The 17,026-nt window shown below is 47.2% G+C and overlaps 1 protein-coding gene and 1 long non-coding RNA gene across 2 annotated transcripts in view; both read left to right on the top strand.

Annotated features, from left to right (window-relative positions):
• The window catches only part of LOC132366508 (uncharacterized), a 30,192-nt gene extending 20,216 nt beyond the window's left edge, over nt 1-9,976 (top strand). The window contains exons 2-3 of the long non-coding RNA XR_009503448.1: nt 8,503-8,725; nt 9,918-9,976. This is a non-coding gene — a long non-coding RNA (uncharacterized LOC132366508). The remainder of the gene's footprint in view (nt 1-8,502; nt 8,726-9,917) is intronic.
• Nucleotides 9,977-11,077: 1,101 nt separating this feature from the next.
• On the top strand, nt 11,078-15,910 carry RASL11B (RAS like family 11 member B). Its single transcript, XM_059923025.1, has 4 exons — nt 11,078-11,422; nt 12,034-12,090; nt 13,584-13,660; nt 14,446-15,910. The coding sequence occupies exons 1-4, from the start codon at nt 11,281-11,283 to the stop codon at nt 14,914-14,916; spliced, it is 747 nt and encodes a 248-aa protein (XP_059779008.1). The 5' UTR covers nt 11,078-11,280; the 3' UTR covers nt 14,917-15,910.
• Nucleotides 15,911-17,026: the final 1,116 nt, after the last annotated feature.

Raw genomic sequence — 17,026 nt, 5'->3', positions numbered from 1 at the left:
ACATGGCCTCACACACATGATAATTTAAGCAAATAAACTTGACTAATCCTACTTCATGGTTAAATACCTAATATTTCTGGTGTATCTTCTTTTATTTTTTATAAATTTATTTATCTTTTATTTTTGGCTGTGTTGGGTCTTCGTTGCTGCACACAGGCTTTCTCTAGTTGCGGCGAGCAGGGGCTACTCTTCGTTGTGGTGCGTGGGCTCCTCATTGCAGTGGCTTCTCTTGTTGCAGAGCATGGGCTCTAGGTGTGCAGGCTTCAGTAGTTGTGGCATGTGGGCTCAGTAGTTGTGGCTTGTGGGCTCTAGAGCACAGGCTCAGTAGTTGTGGCACACGGGCTTAGTTGCTCCACAGCATGTGGGATCTTCCTGGACCACGGCTCGAACCCGTGTCCCCTGCATTGGCAGGCGGATTCTTTTTTTTTTTTTTTTTTAATTTATTTTTATTTATTTTTGCTGTGTTGGGTCTTCGTTTCTGTGCGAGGGCTTTCTCTAGTTCCGGCGAGTGGGGGCCACTCTTCATCGCAGTGCGTGGGCCTCTCACTATCGCGGCCTCTCTTGTTGTGGAGCACAGGCTCCAGACGCGCAGGCTCAGTAGTTGTGGCTCACGGGCCCAGTTGCTCCGTGGCATGTGGGATCTTCCCAGACCAGGGCTCGAACCCGTGTCTCCTGCATTAGCAGGCAGATTCTCAACCACTGCGCCACCAGGGAAGCCCCCGGCAGGCGGATTCTTAACCACTGCGCCAACGTGGAAGTCCCCTTCTTTTTTAACCGTTGAAAAAGCACTGGCTTTTTCAACATTTCAGCATCACGTTGATGAGGACAATTGAACATATGTTTGCCAGGGCTGCAGAACAAACTAGAATACTCTCCTCTAAACCCCTGCTGGAGCCTGTTACCTACACATAATGGTCACATGGGAAGAACATACGAAGCAATCAAGGTTCTGCGGATGATTTAATGCTCAAGTGGGGCTGTGGCATTTGTCAACAGCCACCAGTGTTCAGCAAATGTGCTTCTGGTCACTAAGCACTGGGACTATTGTAAAGCATTATCTCTGCTCTGAATGGGGCTGACATTATGTAATAGAAGGACAGAAGGTGGAAAAAGCAAAACACCAAGAAATAGATGAATGCCACTTTTCCTCTTTTAAAGCACCTTGCAGAGTACCTGGCTTATCGTTAGAGTTAAATTGAATTTCACTCCACCGACCCAGTTCTAAGTACACAGTCCCTCGGTACCCGGGAGGCCCCTCAGTTGCCAAAATCTGCAGATGCTCAAGTCCCTTATATAAAATATTGTATACAGTCTGGCTTCCTTTTCTGTGGGTTTTGCATCCATAGGTATGGAGGGCTGACTGTAGTTTCTTTTTCAGGCCTTGAGACTTCTGGGCAAAATGAAGAGGTGGTTGAACTGAATGCTTAAGTTAAGTTCAAGAAGTGATAGTCTTTCCTCTTCCCACCCTGGGAATAAGCTGAAAGTCTTCATTTTGTTCTTGCTTTTCCGATTAGCCAGTCCTCAACTTTCTCTGCTCTGACCCTAAATTGACACACTAACATCCTGATCAAATCCCAGCCCTGTAGCTGTGGTCGGGGAAATGCTCTTACCCTGGTGGGTTATATGAGAAGCAATTTTTAAAAATATATATGAGAAGTCATTTTTAACAACTGTAGCTCCTACCACACACCACACACGCACACACACACACACACACACACACACACACTCACAGCTTGGGACTCCAGTCTTTCCCTAACCTGCTGCCTTCTTCATCCTTGCATTTCACACATTCCTTTCCAAACACAAAGCCCCTCCACCTGCAAGTTGCATAGAAGATGAAAAAGCAAGATGAAGGCTGAGGACAGAGGGGACTTGGCCCTGGGGAGGCGGGACAGTAGAGCATCCTGAGAGGCAGGCGGCAGGCTGTGGGTGGTAGGGCTCTGGAGCCAGACTGTCTGGGTTCAAACATTGCCTTTCCCACTTCCTACCTGTATCATCTTGGACAAACCATTGAGCTTTTCTGGGTCTGTCTGTAAATAGCGGGACAACAGTATTAGCTTTGTCTTGTGTGTTTGTGGTGACAGTTAACTGAGTCAATACATATGGAGCACTTGGAATAGTGCCTGGGACGTGGTATGTGCCTAATCGGTATTATCATTGTCAGGGAAGGCACGTGAGTCCCCACAGGACCAGGATAAGACCTACACGAGACAGTGAACAACAGGAAACAGTCTGACCTGTTCCTGCACAAAATCTGCTCTATTCATTAATTTTATTTGGCAACTATTTAGTGAGACCTGGTACGTGCCAGGCACAGAGAATACAGCCCCTGCCCTTGCGAGCTTACGGGCCAGCCTGTCTGTACCTGCACGGACTGGGCGCTGGCTGTGCAGCATGGGGGCCAGCCCCCAGGAAGGTCCAGGAGTCCCTCACCGTTACTCTCCCTCCTCGTCGACACCCTTCCCACGTAGATTCCGGAATGAGCCACCCATCCAAATCCCAGATAAACTCACCCCCTTGGCTCCCTGAGACGCCACACCCCTTCCTCTGTTTCTGCTTCCCTGAGCCACACCCTCCCTATTCCCATCTCATTCTAGCTGGTCCTTTGGTTCTCGAAGCATTTTCAGTGGATGTGACCTGCCTGTTCTGTTCTCCTTGCGCCGTCCTCACCATCGCCCTGTCGTTTCCTCGTCTTATCCCCCAGTCTGGGCCGTTGGCCTCAATTCTGCTTCCCAAGACACCAGCCGGCCAGCCACAGTGCCCTCTCCATCTTCTGCCCCTGGCAGTGGCCTCCGACTGCAAAGCCATCCTCTTCGTTGGTCTCCTGGCATCAGTGAAAAGAGTGAGCCAAGACTGAGCCAGTGCGTGGAGCAGCCTGGGGGCCTGCCTCACGTCCAGAGCCCTTCGCCATCTGTGTTCTCATGCCCACACTCCCTGTGCCCTCTCCGGTCCTGACTCCCCCGCCATCCCCGTCCACAGTTCTAGCTTCCTCAGGCTCTCTCCACTGCCTCCTTTCTCAGTGCTTAGAAAATGCACAGATTCTTTCATGTGTTCACTTTTTCACAACACCTAGAAGTGCTAGTATGTGCTACATTTATGCTTCTAGGTTCTGGAGACAGAGCAACGAAGAACACAACATCTCTGCTCCTGTGGAGCTTACACTCCAGTGTAGAGAGCTGGACAATAAACAAGCAAATAGTGTAGCGTGAAGGGTGAAGGATACAGCGAGTTGAAGCACATCCCGGTGGCCCTGGACCTGGGGCTGAACTGGGGAGGAGGGATGGAGGGACAGGGGGACAGGTCATGCCATAGAAGGGCCCCTGTGGGTCAGGCTGTTTCATAATGACGAGGGAGAAGTTGTGAAGGGCTCCCTTAAGATGCTGCTTGGCCAATTTGAGGAATTTCTTGAGCCGGCTGCTGTACAGCACAGCTGTCTGGAAACTGTTCTCCGCAGTGTTCTTGGGCTGGGTGTGTGCTGTTGCCTCAGGGAGCCTGCCACATTCTGCCCTAGAATCGCAGCGGGGCTGGTTGATAAGCAGGGCACTAGCTCATCCAAAAGACATGGTTCCATCTCTTGCCTGCAGATAGGGAGAGAGGAATGCCTTGGCTCTTGGCTCTACTGGCTGTTTTGGCAAATAAACACAAGAAAGGCTTCAGCCTGGCTCTTTTCAGCCTATCTCCTCATCCAGGTCCAGGTAAGGAGGGATTTGGGAGAGGATTTGACTGAGCTGTTAATAGACTACTTCCCAACAGTTGATCATGGGACAATCCAGGCTGGAAAAAGAACTCCGCTTCATTTTCATAACGAAGATATAAAAGGATTAAACTTTTACAATTTACCAGGTACTTTCATGTGCCTAATCTCAATGGACATTCAACGTATGTATGGCACAAAATCTGTTATAATTTATTTACCATTGAGCTAAATATATTTTTTCAGTTAGAATGGGGGTACACATTCTTTGTAAAAAAGTTAAGTTGTTGTTGTTTGCTTTTAGAGCCAGTTAAGAATTGTCTCAAACTACACTGGAGTTTTCCTATCTTGAAAAACATTTAAGGTCCTGGAGCAGCTAACTTTACATTCCAAATGAATTAATAATGGACCTCACAGAACATTCCCAGCAGAGATGCCCCAGCATACCAATCTTCATGTTCCGCAGGCTTGGAATGTGTAATTCTTCTACAAGCTACTTTCTGCTACGTGCAGCTCTATTTTGGGACTAGGTTGCTTCTTTATATAGAAACCAGTACTCCTGTCAAATCAAGTGAGTACATGAGTCATTTGTGCATTTCCTAAAAACGATCGCATCAGATTTTTCTCATCTGCTATCCATTTTCTTTTTCAATCAGAAGGGAGATGCATTAACAATGCAGATGTCTTGGTGAAAATCCTAAACTCTCATAGAATACTGTTAGAATGAAAATGTTTTTTGGCAGTGACTGAATTTCATGCTTGTTAAAGAAATGATCACATCACCATTTCCATGTTCACAAACCAAGTAACTTACATATCTCTGCTACCTTGGGGCCCCATTTCTATAATTCACACTATGACCCATGATATTTTAGATACTCCTGAATAGCCTGAGCCAGGGATGCTGATTAGGGCTTAGAAAGAATTTGATGGTTCCTGTGATTTTGAGAGCCAGATAAAGCAACGAGAATCAGTGGCTTTGGCCCCAAACAAGGTTTCGTTCCTCTTCATTCATTCCACCATCCAGGTGATTCGGGGAATGAGGGAAGTGAAGCTTGTTCTCTCATAACATAGGTGGATATTTATGAAGTTTTGATTTCCTTTTAGCTTCAAACATTATGCTAAGGAGTTGAGGCTGTGAGGAGAGGCTTTGTCTTCTCTTCAAAGACAAATAAGGAGGCCTGAAGTGTTCTTAGGTGAACTTTCAAGCACCCCAAGGGAAAGTCGGAGGGCAAATATTAGATGTGTCCAATCTACGTAGGAATTTGGAACCAAAGATTCTGCTAAACAATTGGCTCAGTTGTCTGAATCTTTCTGAACCATTTCTGCTTGTGCGTATCACCTGATCCCAGTATCCTGTCAAGTGTCCCAAGAGCAATCATTTCTGGGGGACCGATACTTATTCCTCTCGGTTCCTTAGTCTTCTGTACAAATGATGGGTTGGAGAGAGAAGGGGCAGGATCTTTGTATGCTTGCAGGGTTCTTTCCACAGGAGAAAAGAAGAAGAAAATTATCTCAGAGAAAATCAGCACTGTCTAGCTCCAATATTTTAAGACCTTTCATTTAATGACGAGAACGCCTAACCATGGCTTTATCAATAATGCAGTCCTGTCAGTTCCTAACGCTCAACGTTTTAAAAGGCTTTGGGAAAACGGGCCCTGTGAGTTTTCCTACTCTCCATGAAAACACAGTGAAAATTCACTAGCTGTTCCAAGTAATGTTTAAAACTTGAATATATTCTGAGTTATTGCCACCAGATTACTTATCAAATAGGTCTTCTCTGTTGCCAGAAAAACGACTTAGGCTATTAAGACTTAAATCATTGAGAGGAGGAGAAAATCTCAGATTTTGCCCTGAATGAAAAGGAGAATTCTTTCCACTTTTTCTTTTACCTTCAGTTTATATATATTACATTGAAATAGAGAAAGAGGGTGGAGGAAACCTTCCAGAATAAGAAAGATAAAACCTGATAGAGTAGCAAGGGAATATAACTGTAGAACACTAGTCCTTCTTTCTCCCTGAGTGTGGAAAGGGAGGGGGGAGTGTGGGCCATTTGCTACCATAGAAACCGACCAAGGTATGTGGAGGGGAGGGAAGGCCCATTCGAGGAACTTAAAGATCTTACTTTTTTCAAAGTTAAAGTGTTCTGGTCAGTAGGTGATCTTTCTAATGGCAAGAGGAGTGTGTGTGTGTGTGTGTGTTTGTGTTCTTTTTATTTGAGTTCCAATCTGCCTTCCCTCCTTTGCCTTTTGAACTTAGTGATTCTATCTTTCATCCCAGCCTCTACTAAAAAGAAGGTTGACAATTTAAAAAAAATCATCGCATCCCCACTGTGTAGCAGGCATAGCTCTCTGTAGCGGAATGCACAGAACTTCAAGACATCCAACACGTGGTGCACAGAGCCATTGGGTGAAAACCTTCTAGTATGCTTACTTCTATCTGTTTCTATTTCCACACTTACAGAGCTCTTAGAAAACGAGCAGCTCAAGATGAATTCTCTCCCCTCTTTCATCCAGATGCTGCTTCTGAGCCATGGTTCTTTTTAATTTTTAAAACTGAATGATAAAAACTCTATTACAAGTCATCCTCAGTGAAGATGCAGGCGACGCATCTCCGGTGTTCCCTGTTCCTTTACACGTCCATGCATAGGCAAGCACCTTCCCTTTTCCCTTATCAGTCCTTTAGTCCTTTCCAAACTACTATGGAAGGCAAAGGAGCAACGGATCAGGTGTTTGGAAAGCTGGTGAGGATGCCAACGTCTGCCTTTCAGGAAGGAGGCTCTAGGAGGAAAGATAACAGCTCAGTATAAATGTGCTGCTGTGGACGGTGAGGAGTCCTCATCACTGCAAGAATTCTAGATTAGGTTGGACAATCTCTTAGCAGGGATATTGCAGGAGAAAGTTGGACTAGATGCCCTTTCATATATATATATATATATATATATTTTTTTTTTTTAATAGATTATTTTTCGAGCAGTTTTAGATTCACAGCAACATTGAACAGAAGGTACAGACTTCCCATAGGTAGCCCGTGCCCCGCCCCCCAGACACACAGCCTCCCCCGGTTATCAACATCCCTCACCAGAGTGGTACATTTGTTTCAACTGATGAACTTACAGTGACACATCACCATCACCCAAAGCCCATAATTTACATTAGGGTTCGTTCTTGGTGTTGTACATTCTATGGGTTTGGACAACGGTATAAAGACATGTAACCACCACTGTAGTGTCATACAGAGTAGTTTCACTGCCCTAAAAATCCTCTGTGCTTCACCTGTTCATCCCTCCATCCCTGCTCCCCATGGGCAACCACTGATCTTTTTGCTCTCTTCTTAGTTTTGCCTTTTCGAGGATGTCATAAAGTTGGGATTATACAGCATGTAGCCTTTTCAGATTGGCTTCTTTTACTTAGTCATATGCACTTAAGCTTCCTCAATGGCTTTTCGTGGCTTGATAGCTCATTTCTATCTAGTGCTGAATATTCCATTGTCTGGATGTACTAATATCCTTTCAGTTGTGTGCTTATTTCTATAGATTGCAGGATATGGCTGAGCTCGGATTTCTGAATGAGGGATGTTACTGATGCTTGTGCAGAGACCACAACTCCACACAGACAGGGTGTGTGAAGCCGTGTTCAGTGCAGGTGACAGAGATCCCACTCAAACTAGCCTAATCTCGAAAGCAGCTGTGTTGACCCCTGTAACTGGGAATTTCAAGGAGTGAGTCTGCATTTTCAGGCATGGCTGAATGCAGAGCCAGAAAAGATGCCATCAGGGTTCTGCCTCTCTGCCTGTCAACTTTGCTTTCCTGTGGGTTGGCTTCATTCTGAGGCAGACTTCCCCACATGGTGGCAGGATGTTTACCTGGAGCTCCAGGCTCACTTTCTACCAGCTGATTAACATCAGTGCAAATGAAGCACCCCGTCCCCCAGCAAAACTCTCAGGGAGATATTTCACTCGCCCAGCCCTGAATGAATCCCTGAGGCTTATTGGTATCTACTCTTGCAGTTAGGGATTGGTATCTCCCCATTGCCATCATCAGAGCAACATGAGAATGGAGCAGGGGAGGTTTCCAAAGGAAAATTGAGGTGCTCTCACTAAAGAATGGAAAAGGATCTGAGCAAGCGACATCAGTAAATACTCCCTGTGCCAGACTGTAGTAAAACAGTTCAAAAAAAGCAGAGAGGGGTGTCAATACAGAGTACATAAAAGCAACGAAAACAGTGGTCTTGAACAGTGGTCTCAAAGCAATCAGTTGAAAAAGAATCTCATTATACTCTTTTATAATTGAAAATTAAATGTAAGGTAGGGCCCAAACTCTCCTTTTTTGGGCCCCTATGTTCTTTGGGATGCTGGAAAAGTGTGGAGGAAATGGTGGGTTCACACTCACCTTCCTTTCCATTTCTAGTGTTTTAGGTTAACCAGAGGTGGGTGCTGAGAGAGAGAGAGAACAGTTTAACCACTATAGCATGGCATCACAGGAGACCATCTCGTTGTGAACATCCTGGATATTTTCTGTGTTACTTATCCTTTTCAGATTTTGGCTCTGTCTTTTATAGGATATATGACCTTGAAGGAGTTTTTAAGCAAGACTTTGTTTCCTCATTTATAAAATGGAAGGGTGGTGAATTACAGATGGCCACAAATTCTTTGACATTACTCCCCTCTAAAGATGGGATCTATGCCCCTTGCCCTTTAATCTGGGTGGGCTCTGGGACTGACCATCAGAATATAGCTGAAGTGATGCTGTGCCAGTTTCCATGCTCTGGCCTTAAGAGATTGACAGCTTCCACTTCCTTTCTTAGAATACTCCTTCTAAGGGAAGCCACCTGCCATGCTGTGAGGGGACCTGAGCTAACCAAAGTGGGAGGCAGGCAGAGAGAGATGCTGGCCAGTCCCAGCTGTTCCAGCCATTCCAGCTGAAATGCAGACATGTCACTGAAGAAGGCATCTTGGACATCCAAAGCAGCAACAGAAAACTGCAACAGGAAGTAATGATGACATCCACCTCTTAGGAAGAGGTAAAAGGTAAAAGGAGATTTTTGTTTGCTAAATCCCTAGCCCACAGCCTGAAATAAAACAAGCCTTCAATGTATATCAGTTCTCCTGCCCCTTCCCCTTCCTTTTTATTAATTCTATGAATTTCTGAGAAGGGGTAACTCTCAGTGTCATCCACTGAGGCAGAGTGGCATGGAGGCGGGCTATTTGCTAGATGTTTGGAATTTGAAGAGCTTTTCTCCATCTTTCTCTTCTTTCTTTCTTTTCTGTGTTCTTTAAAGCACAGCCAGATCTCTTAGACCTAAAATAAGAATACCAAATTCAGCCTTTGTGTTTCAGACAGAAGAATCACAGGCTTGGTACAGGCTCATGGTACTGAAAATCAAGCCCCAGAAGCTAAAATGATTCAAAGCAAAATTCCCCTTGACAACTTTCGTCATGTCTCTGTGTGTGGTGTGTGTGTGTAAAAAGCAGTTAAACAAAAACTTTAGACTACATAATTATTTTACCACATAAGCATGACAGAATTACAGGCTTTTTTTCCTGGGGGAGGGGCGTTGAAAAGTACATGGTTACCTGTAATTATAGTCTTGCTAAGTTTGATTTTATGGCAAAAAACATGGTGCATTTTTGCAATTTTTATGAAGAGCAAAATTCAAGTTTGATTTAAACCATGCAGAAAAACATAGTGCATTTTGGATATACGCTTTTCCCTTCTGACTCAAATGGCTGAATTTCTTTCATTCCTGTGATCTCCCCAGAAGTCAGCCTTTTCTTGCGTTTTTTGTTAAGGTTGTGCATCTTGCTAATTATGTTGCCCATCCTAGAAGACTTGCTGCCGAGCCATTTGAGATTACTCTCCTATTTCGTCCTTGAATTCCTGCAAACATCTAAACTGTGATAGGCCCGAGGGTTCATCTCAACGTCTGAAGTGGGTCTGCATCATAAATTCTGTCAAATACATGGTCAATTAAGTCAAGGTTGCAAGGGGGAGTCAAACTAGATGCGTGACATGTGTAGATAAGGGAATTGGTTTACTTTTACGTTTCAACCTTTAATGTGGGTGTGGACCCAGTGCCACAGTGTTTGCTGTCATTTGCCTTTAGGATAAAAGCCTCTGGAACATTTGGGGGCCCACCAGGTTAGGAGGGTGGGAAGGAGAGGGGGTGAGATGGAGGGGATGGGGAGGTGGTCAGCTTGAGTGTCTGGTGACATTTTACAGCAGTTCCAGCCACAGAATGTTGCTTGGATGGGGAATTCAGCCTACCATTGAAGATGCCTTTCCGCGGTGAGAAAGTAAGGGGCTGGAGCTTGGGATTTTATGAGCGCAAATTGGCATCAAGTCACTTAACTAAACATGTCATTCCTCATAACCAGAGACTAAGTGCAGACCCTTTCTGATACCCGCCTCTGATACTAGTCAGTATCCAGAGACAGCTGGGGTAACTGTTTCTTTCCTTTTCACAGCTCTTGGAGGAGGAGTGAGTGCGTGTGAGGCGCTAGAAAGCTTGTTCTATAATTACTTCTAGATTTGCCTCTGGGTTTGCTGTACATGCACCCGACCGTATGTGTGTTCACGTGAGCTTGTCAGAGGTTGAGTGATCCGCCACCCTGCCAACGAGAGCTAGAGCAAAATGGGTGACTTTATTTTTCCCCAAAGTTAAAGTCACATTTCAGGGGAGTGGGTACGGGGGTCTTTGTTACTGATTGCCACCGTAGCCAAATCTATGATCCGGGATGCCACTCCGGATGCACCCGAGTCAGTGCAATCACGCCCCAAATTAAGGAGACAGGCACGAAACCGGGCAGCCGGACGGGCGACCCGAGAGCTCACACCCTCGAGGCCCCGGCCTCCCGGGCGCAGGTTCCCTGAGGGTGGGTGGAGCTGGGCCGACCGGTCAGTTGGCTGCGGGGAGTAGGCGGACGGGTGCAGATGCCTGGGAATGCTAATGGGGGGCCGAGGCCGCGCTCTTCGGGGACGGCAGGCAGACAGGCCAAGAGGCATCCCCCACAGCCGCCCCCAGACCGAGCCCCGCTTCCCGGAACCGAGGCGCCCCCAACCCCGCAGCACAGCATGTGCCCCGTCCCGGCGCAGCGGGACCCCGGCCCGTGCCCAGCGCCGCCCTCCCCGGCGCCGCCCTCCCGGGCGGCCCCCATTGGCTGCGCCGTCGGCTCCGGCCCACCCGTTGCCTCCTGTTGCCGGCTGCCCCATTTTCTCCGAGCCTCACGGGGCCCCGCACTGGCTCCGGGCGACCCCAGGGGCGTGGCGGGCGCGGAGCGGCGCCGGGGGCGGGGCCTCGCGCAGGGCGCCCAGGGATTGGCCGCGGGAAGCAAGGGGTGGGGCCGGCCCCGGAGAAAACAGCGCGCGCGCAGCCCTGCTGCAGTCCCAGCCTGGAACCCGAGCCAGCCGGAGTCTCCCGCCGCGCCCGCTCCGGGGCTTTTTTTCTTTTTCTTTCCTTCTTTCTTTCTTTTTTTTAATACCGCGGAGCCCCCTGCCCGGTCCCCGAGCCCGCTCCTGCGCAGCGCGAGCCTCTTTCTGTCTCGCAGGTCCCGTCCCGCTCGGTGAAGCCCCTGCCGAAGCGGTGATGCGCCTCATTCAGAACATGTGCACTATCGCCGAGTACCCCGCCCCGGGCAGCGTAGCCGCCGCCGATTGCTGCCTGGGGGCGGCAGGCCGCCGCCTGGTCAAGATCGCAGTGGTGGGCGCCAGTGGCGTGGGCAAGACAGGTGAGTCTTAGCGCTCCGGCGAGAACCCGCTTACCTCCGGGGCTGGAGTTGGGCGGCCCCCACTGAGAGTTGCGGTTAAACGAGGCGTGGGGGAGAGGTGGGAGCTGCAGCCGGATCGCCCACCCTCTCCTACTGATCCGCTGCCCCTCGGGAGGGACCTCAGCCATCTTCGTTTCCACCCGCCTCCTTCATCAGATGAGGGAAACAAACTGCTGATGGCCAGACGACCCTCTACACCACCGACACAACTGCGATTCGAATTTTGGGGTTCTTGAGCCTCTGGCAGTCCCTGGCACAGAAAGGGGAGTTAGTGAACGTAACCTCTCCTGGAGATCTTTAAGGTTAGGAAAGACATTTGTCTGCGGGAAGGCTTAGGTGTGGCTCAGCCGGGCTCCGAGGATGGTGGTGGACCAAATGACCCATCCAGCTGGACAGAGCCATAATTCACGACGCCTTCCAGCCCCCTCCCCGTCGCTGCAGGGTAGGAATTTCACGTGGTGGTCGGCTGGCTTTCTCTGAGAGTTGCTTTTTAGGTTGGGGGAGGGGTGGAGACCAACCTAACTTATTGTGCCAAGGTTAACTCTCTTTCCCTTCTCTTTTCTGACCTGCAGCTCTGGTGGTCCGGTTCCTCACCAAACGATTCATCGGTGACTATGAAAGAAATGCAGGTGAGGAATGTATTTGAGGAAAATGCTGTCAGCTTGCACCAGTACTGCTGTTCCCTTTTTTTTTTTTTTTTTCGGTGTCTACCAGGCAGGTTCCTTCAGAGTGACAGTCTGAGCACTGGGATCCTGCCACTTCCAACTTTCCTTGCCCCCGTCCCGTGCCCCCCCCCCCTTCCCATAACTGCCATCTGGCCTCATTCCATTCCAAGCCCATTCATCATTTTATCAAGTGCCTGAAAGTATTCCCCTTGGTATGTTTTAACTATAGGGACCCCAGTTGGAAGCACCCTTTGTACTCAAGAGCCTCTCCCTTCAAAACACTCCTGCAAAAGTCATAAAAAAAAAAAAAAAGATGGCCAGCTCCACCCCCTACCCCTCACCCTCTCTGCTGGCTGCCTTTCAGAGGTGACCTTTTAAAGCAAAGGCCAAAGGAGAGCAGTTGTAAACCTTAAGTTCTCTTTTCTTAACAAAGAAAAATAACTAAATGGTAAAATTTTAGGAGGAGAGTTCCTGAATAAATGATAGAACACTTTTTCAATCCCTATGATTAAGAATATCCACTGGGGAGGCTTAAGGGCTTTCTACCTATGCTCTGTTAGCAAATTGCTTAATTCCTTAGACCATATGAAGTACCTACTGGGGATTATTTGAAACACACTATATAAACCATCCCAAGATAAGGCATGGCAGCCTTGTGCTTTGATGTAGAGCCGGCTATGTTATGTTACACTTATATTCCAACTGATAATGTTGGCTGTGAATTTACTAACAATATTTGCCCACCAAACCATTATATCTAATAGTTAGAATATAGGGCTTCCCTGGTGGCGCAGTGGTTGAGAATCTGCCTGCTAATGCAGGGAACACAGGTTCGAGCCCTGGTCTGGGAAGATCCCACATGCCGCGGAGCAACTAGGCTCATGAGCCACAACTACTGAGCCTGCGCGTCTGGAGCCTGTGCTCCGCAACAAGAGAGGCCGCGACAGTGAGAGGCCCGCGCGCCGCGATGAAGAGTGGCCCCCGCTTGCCACAATTAGAGAAAGCCCTTGCACAGAAATGAAGACCCAACACAGCCATAAATAAATAAATTAATTAATTTAAAAAAAAAGAATAATACAATAATAGTTAGAATATAAATTTATGCCAAAGAGCGATAAGTACTAAAATAAAACAAATTCCACACATGCTGAACAAGAAAAATTTTTTTCAAGGAAATTCTCTAAACATGGAATTTTTGTTTAAAATTCGACAACTAAGTTTCCAAAGATGTACAAGCTTTGTCCTAGTTTTAATAAACCTGCTAATACGGGGTTAAAATTGCAGTTGTTTAAAAAAAAAAATCTGAAATAAGCCCATTAAACAGAATAAACTACAGCATATTTTTGTGCATTGGTTCAGGTTATAATTCCTAAGTTAAAAAAATATCCCACAATGTTTTAAAAGTTGTTCAAGAAGGAAGGACATAATCTTTTTTTTTTTTAATTTTGCCTTTATAGGTAATCTCTATACCAGACAAGTCCAAATAGAAGGTGAAACCCTGGCTATTCAGGTTCAAGACACTCCAGGTATTCAGGTGAGTATCTGAGATATGTGACTAGATCAAAGGGGAGTATGCTTGGCCGTGGAATTGTTCGATTGCTTTCAAAGTACCTCATGCTGAAGGAGGAGAGAGACTTGGGGAGTCAAGTCTAGGCTTTTATATGTTGTTTGACACTTCAGTTGTATCTGGCTGTTGGTCAGTCTTAGCCTGGCTTAATTTGGGAGACTTGGCTAAGGGGCAGAAATCTTCTCTTAGGAGGATTCTACCCAGCAGGAAAGATCAAACCAAACGCACTTGGATTTGGCAAAATGCCCTTGCTATGGTTAAAAAGGTCAGTTTTTACATTTGTGTTTTTGGCATTAGAAATCAAACATCTAGGTATAGTCTCCAAACACTTGGAATCATTTTTATATGGTGGAAAGTTACGCTATAGACAAAGAGCCATGCGTGTGTGTGTGTGTGTGTGTGTAGTTTTTTTTTTTTCCCTCTTGAACTGGGCAGTTATCCAGGTTTAAATGCTTCCAGCTCCTATCTTTACTTCCCCAGACTTACTGTCTAGCCAGTTAATTTCCCATTTTATGCAACTACAAAGTCTCTCTGCATGGAGTTCTCTGCAGGTCAATTTTCCACTCGAGTGTGGTGAGCCGCTCTGTTATTTATTCCAGCTCCGTGCAGCTGGATCAACATATTGTCGAGAAAGCTGAAGTGTGGGGGGGTAGAACTTGTTTACGGCCTGCAACCTGGTGTTCCCGCTAAGGGCTTTCTGAATTCTCTCTCCGGCCCTCACCCTTTACCTTGCCGTCATCCCTCTCTTTCAGGTCCACGAGAACGGCCTGAGCTGCACCGAGCAGCTGAATAGATGCATCCGCTGGGCAGACGCCGTGGTGATCGTCTTCTCTATCACCGACTACAAGAGCTACGAACTCACCGGCCCGCTCCACCAGCACGTGCAGCAGCTGCACCCGGGCACTCGGCTGCCCGTGGTCGTCGTGGCCAACAAGGCCGACCTGCTGCACATCAAGCAGGTGGACCCTCAGCTCGGACTGCAGCTGGCCAGCATGCTGGGCTGCTCCTTCTACGAGGTGTCCGTCAGCGAGAACGACAACGACGTCTACAACGCTTTCCACGTGCTGTGCAAGGAAGTGAGTCACAAACAGCAGCCCAGTGGCACGCCGGAGAAGCGACGGACCTCCCTCATCCCCAGGCCCAAGTCCCCCAACATGCAGGACCTGAAGAGGAGGTTCAAGCAAGCCCTCTCTGCCAAAGTCAGGACTGTCACCTCTGTCTGAAGCCGAGCTGCTCAAGGGGGTTTGGTCTTCCCGGGAAGAGGCCCGAGGTTCTGCAGGAGCGTTGGATGCTGGCAGTTATTCACGGTTCCAGGAAGGGCTGGAGCGGAGGGGCCAGGAGGGCCCATGGGACTGCTGCAGACGAGGAAGCGTTGTCCTGAGCAGGGGGACAGAACTGATGCAGCTTGGACGAGCCCACTGCCACCCTCCGAATATGTGAAATGTCCTCCATGTCTTTTCCTCTGGAGTGGGGACAGGGCACGATCGCTGGGGATTTTGTTAACTACCTTGTAAATGACAGTCAGTTGTAATTTCAGCCAATATATTGATGTGATTTACATTGGGAATGAAAGAATGGATTAAGCATTCACAGGCTTTCCTCTTTTTTTTTTCTTCTTTCTTTCTTTTCCTCCTCCCAAGAGGAAGAATTGCTTTTCTTACACGAGTATATGTGTCTCTGGAATACGCTTCCTTATAGAATGCCCTTCTAACCTGAAGGATACCTAGATTTCTTTTTTTTTAAAGAACAAGGAGAAAATACTACCCCCACCCCACTAAAAAGGGTGGAGTTCATGGGCCGAATGTTATATATACAGACATGTGTAAGGTTATGGGCCTGCATCCTCCTGACATGGGGTGAGTGTGCTGAGTTGGGTACGTGTTGATTGGTTGAGAACACAAACTCTTCAGCCCCAGACTTGGAGTAATTGTGAGACTGTATAATTTTTTTTTTTTTTTAATCGTTGCATCAGGTACAGAAAAACAAAGTGTGTCCATTTATTTTGGTCTGATTTGTGTTAACACAGCAATGATGCTGGGTTGTTTCTAGACCTGGCCGAGTTGTGGCTTAACTACGGAAACACTATCTTACAGCGAATGAACAGATGCAGGGGTGACCGCCAAATCTCCTACACAGATGCACTTTAAAAAGCCACTCATGCTTTGGCTTAAACTGTAATTAATTTATTTTATGTACAATAAAGCTCATTTTAAAAGAGCAGACGTCTGACTTGGTCTTAATTGTGAAACGTTCACCTTCTGTCCTTCAGACAAAGTATTACTCAGCACCTTGTACTTCTTGGGCACGTCGAGTCGGGCATGATACCTTCCTAGGGTGAGCACTTAAGTCTCACAACAAACCACTGAAGTGCATTCTACTCTTATCCCCATTTTACAGATGAGGAAACAGGCTTGAAAACAAGTTAAATAACTTGTCAAAGGCCCCGGCCTGCGAGAGTTGTAAATTGTAATTTGCTGCTTTCTAGTCAAGAGTATAGCACATCTCCTATTCATTTCCTTCCTGATCCTCCAGGTAAACCTAAGACAAATGTCTGGCCCTATGTTTTATGTTGATAAGAGATCGCTTGGCTAAGCCGTGAAGATCATGCTTCTACACAAGACCACTGTTTCTCCATACGTGCTCTATTCGGCAAACCTTCCTTGGGTATGCTGCTTTCAGAAAGTGCACTTTGTTCTCCTTTTGTAGAAGCTCATAGCAGTTGATCCGGGGCTGTTCAGGAACCCCTCCCATGTAGCACCTGCCCCAGGTGATGTGCTAAAACTGCCAGGCCTCTCATCTTCCATCCGAGCCTGGGAGACCTTTCGTACAAGCTAAGTGAGTCACCACCTTTATGGGCAAATAGTCACACCTGATATTTGTCTGTGTAGTGCTTTCACATACCTGATCTCATTTAACCCTCAGGATAAACCAGTTGGGAGGGCAGGGGAGGTAATACGACCATTTTACAGATGAGAAAAACAGGCTCTGAGTTTCAAGTGATGTCCTCAAGTTCACACAAAGGGCATGAATCAATGTCTTCTAACTATATTCAATGTTCTTAGTCCTTTATAATATTTCATATATGGGCCACTGCCACATATAGGGGGCCTTGGGACCAAGAGAAGCAGCCATAATGAATAGTTGAGGGCCTACTACGGAACGGTACCAGATTTTCAAATCGGTTTTCCCACAGGGTAAATGTCCTGCCTGCTCTTGACGGGGCTTCTGGTGATGTCCCAAACCTTCCTTAAATGGAGAGCAATTCTCTACACTTCAGGCCTAACCGAACCTCTGAGAAGGTGTTAGGGGCAGGGAGGGAACAGCGCTCACATG

Source organism: Balaenoptera ricei, chromosome 5 (genome assembly GCF_028023285.1).
Source record: "Balaenoptera ricei isolate mBalRic1 chromosome 5, mBalRic1.hap2, whole genome shotgun sequence".
Lineage (NCBI taxonomy): Eukaryota > Metazoa > Chordata > Mammalia > Artiodactyla > Balaenopteridae > Balaenoptera > Balaenoptera ricei.
This window is presented reverse-complemented; position numbering and strand designations above follow the sequence as displayed.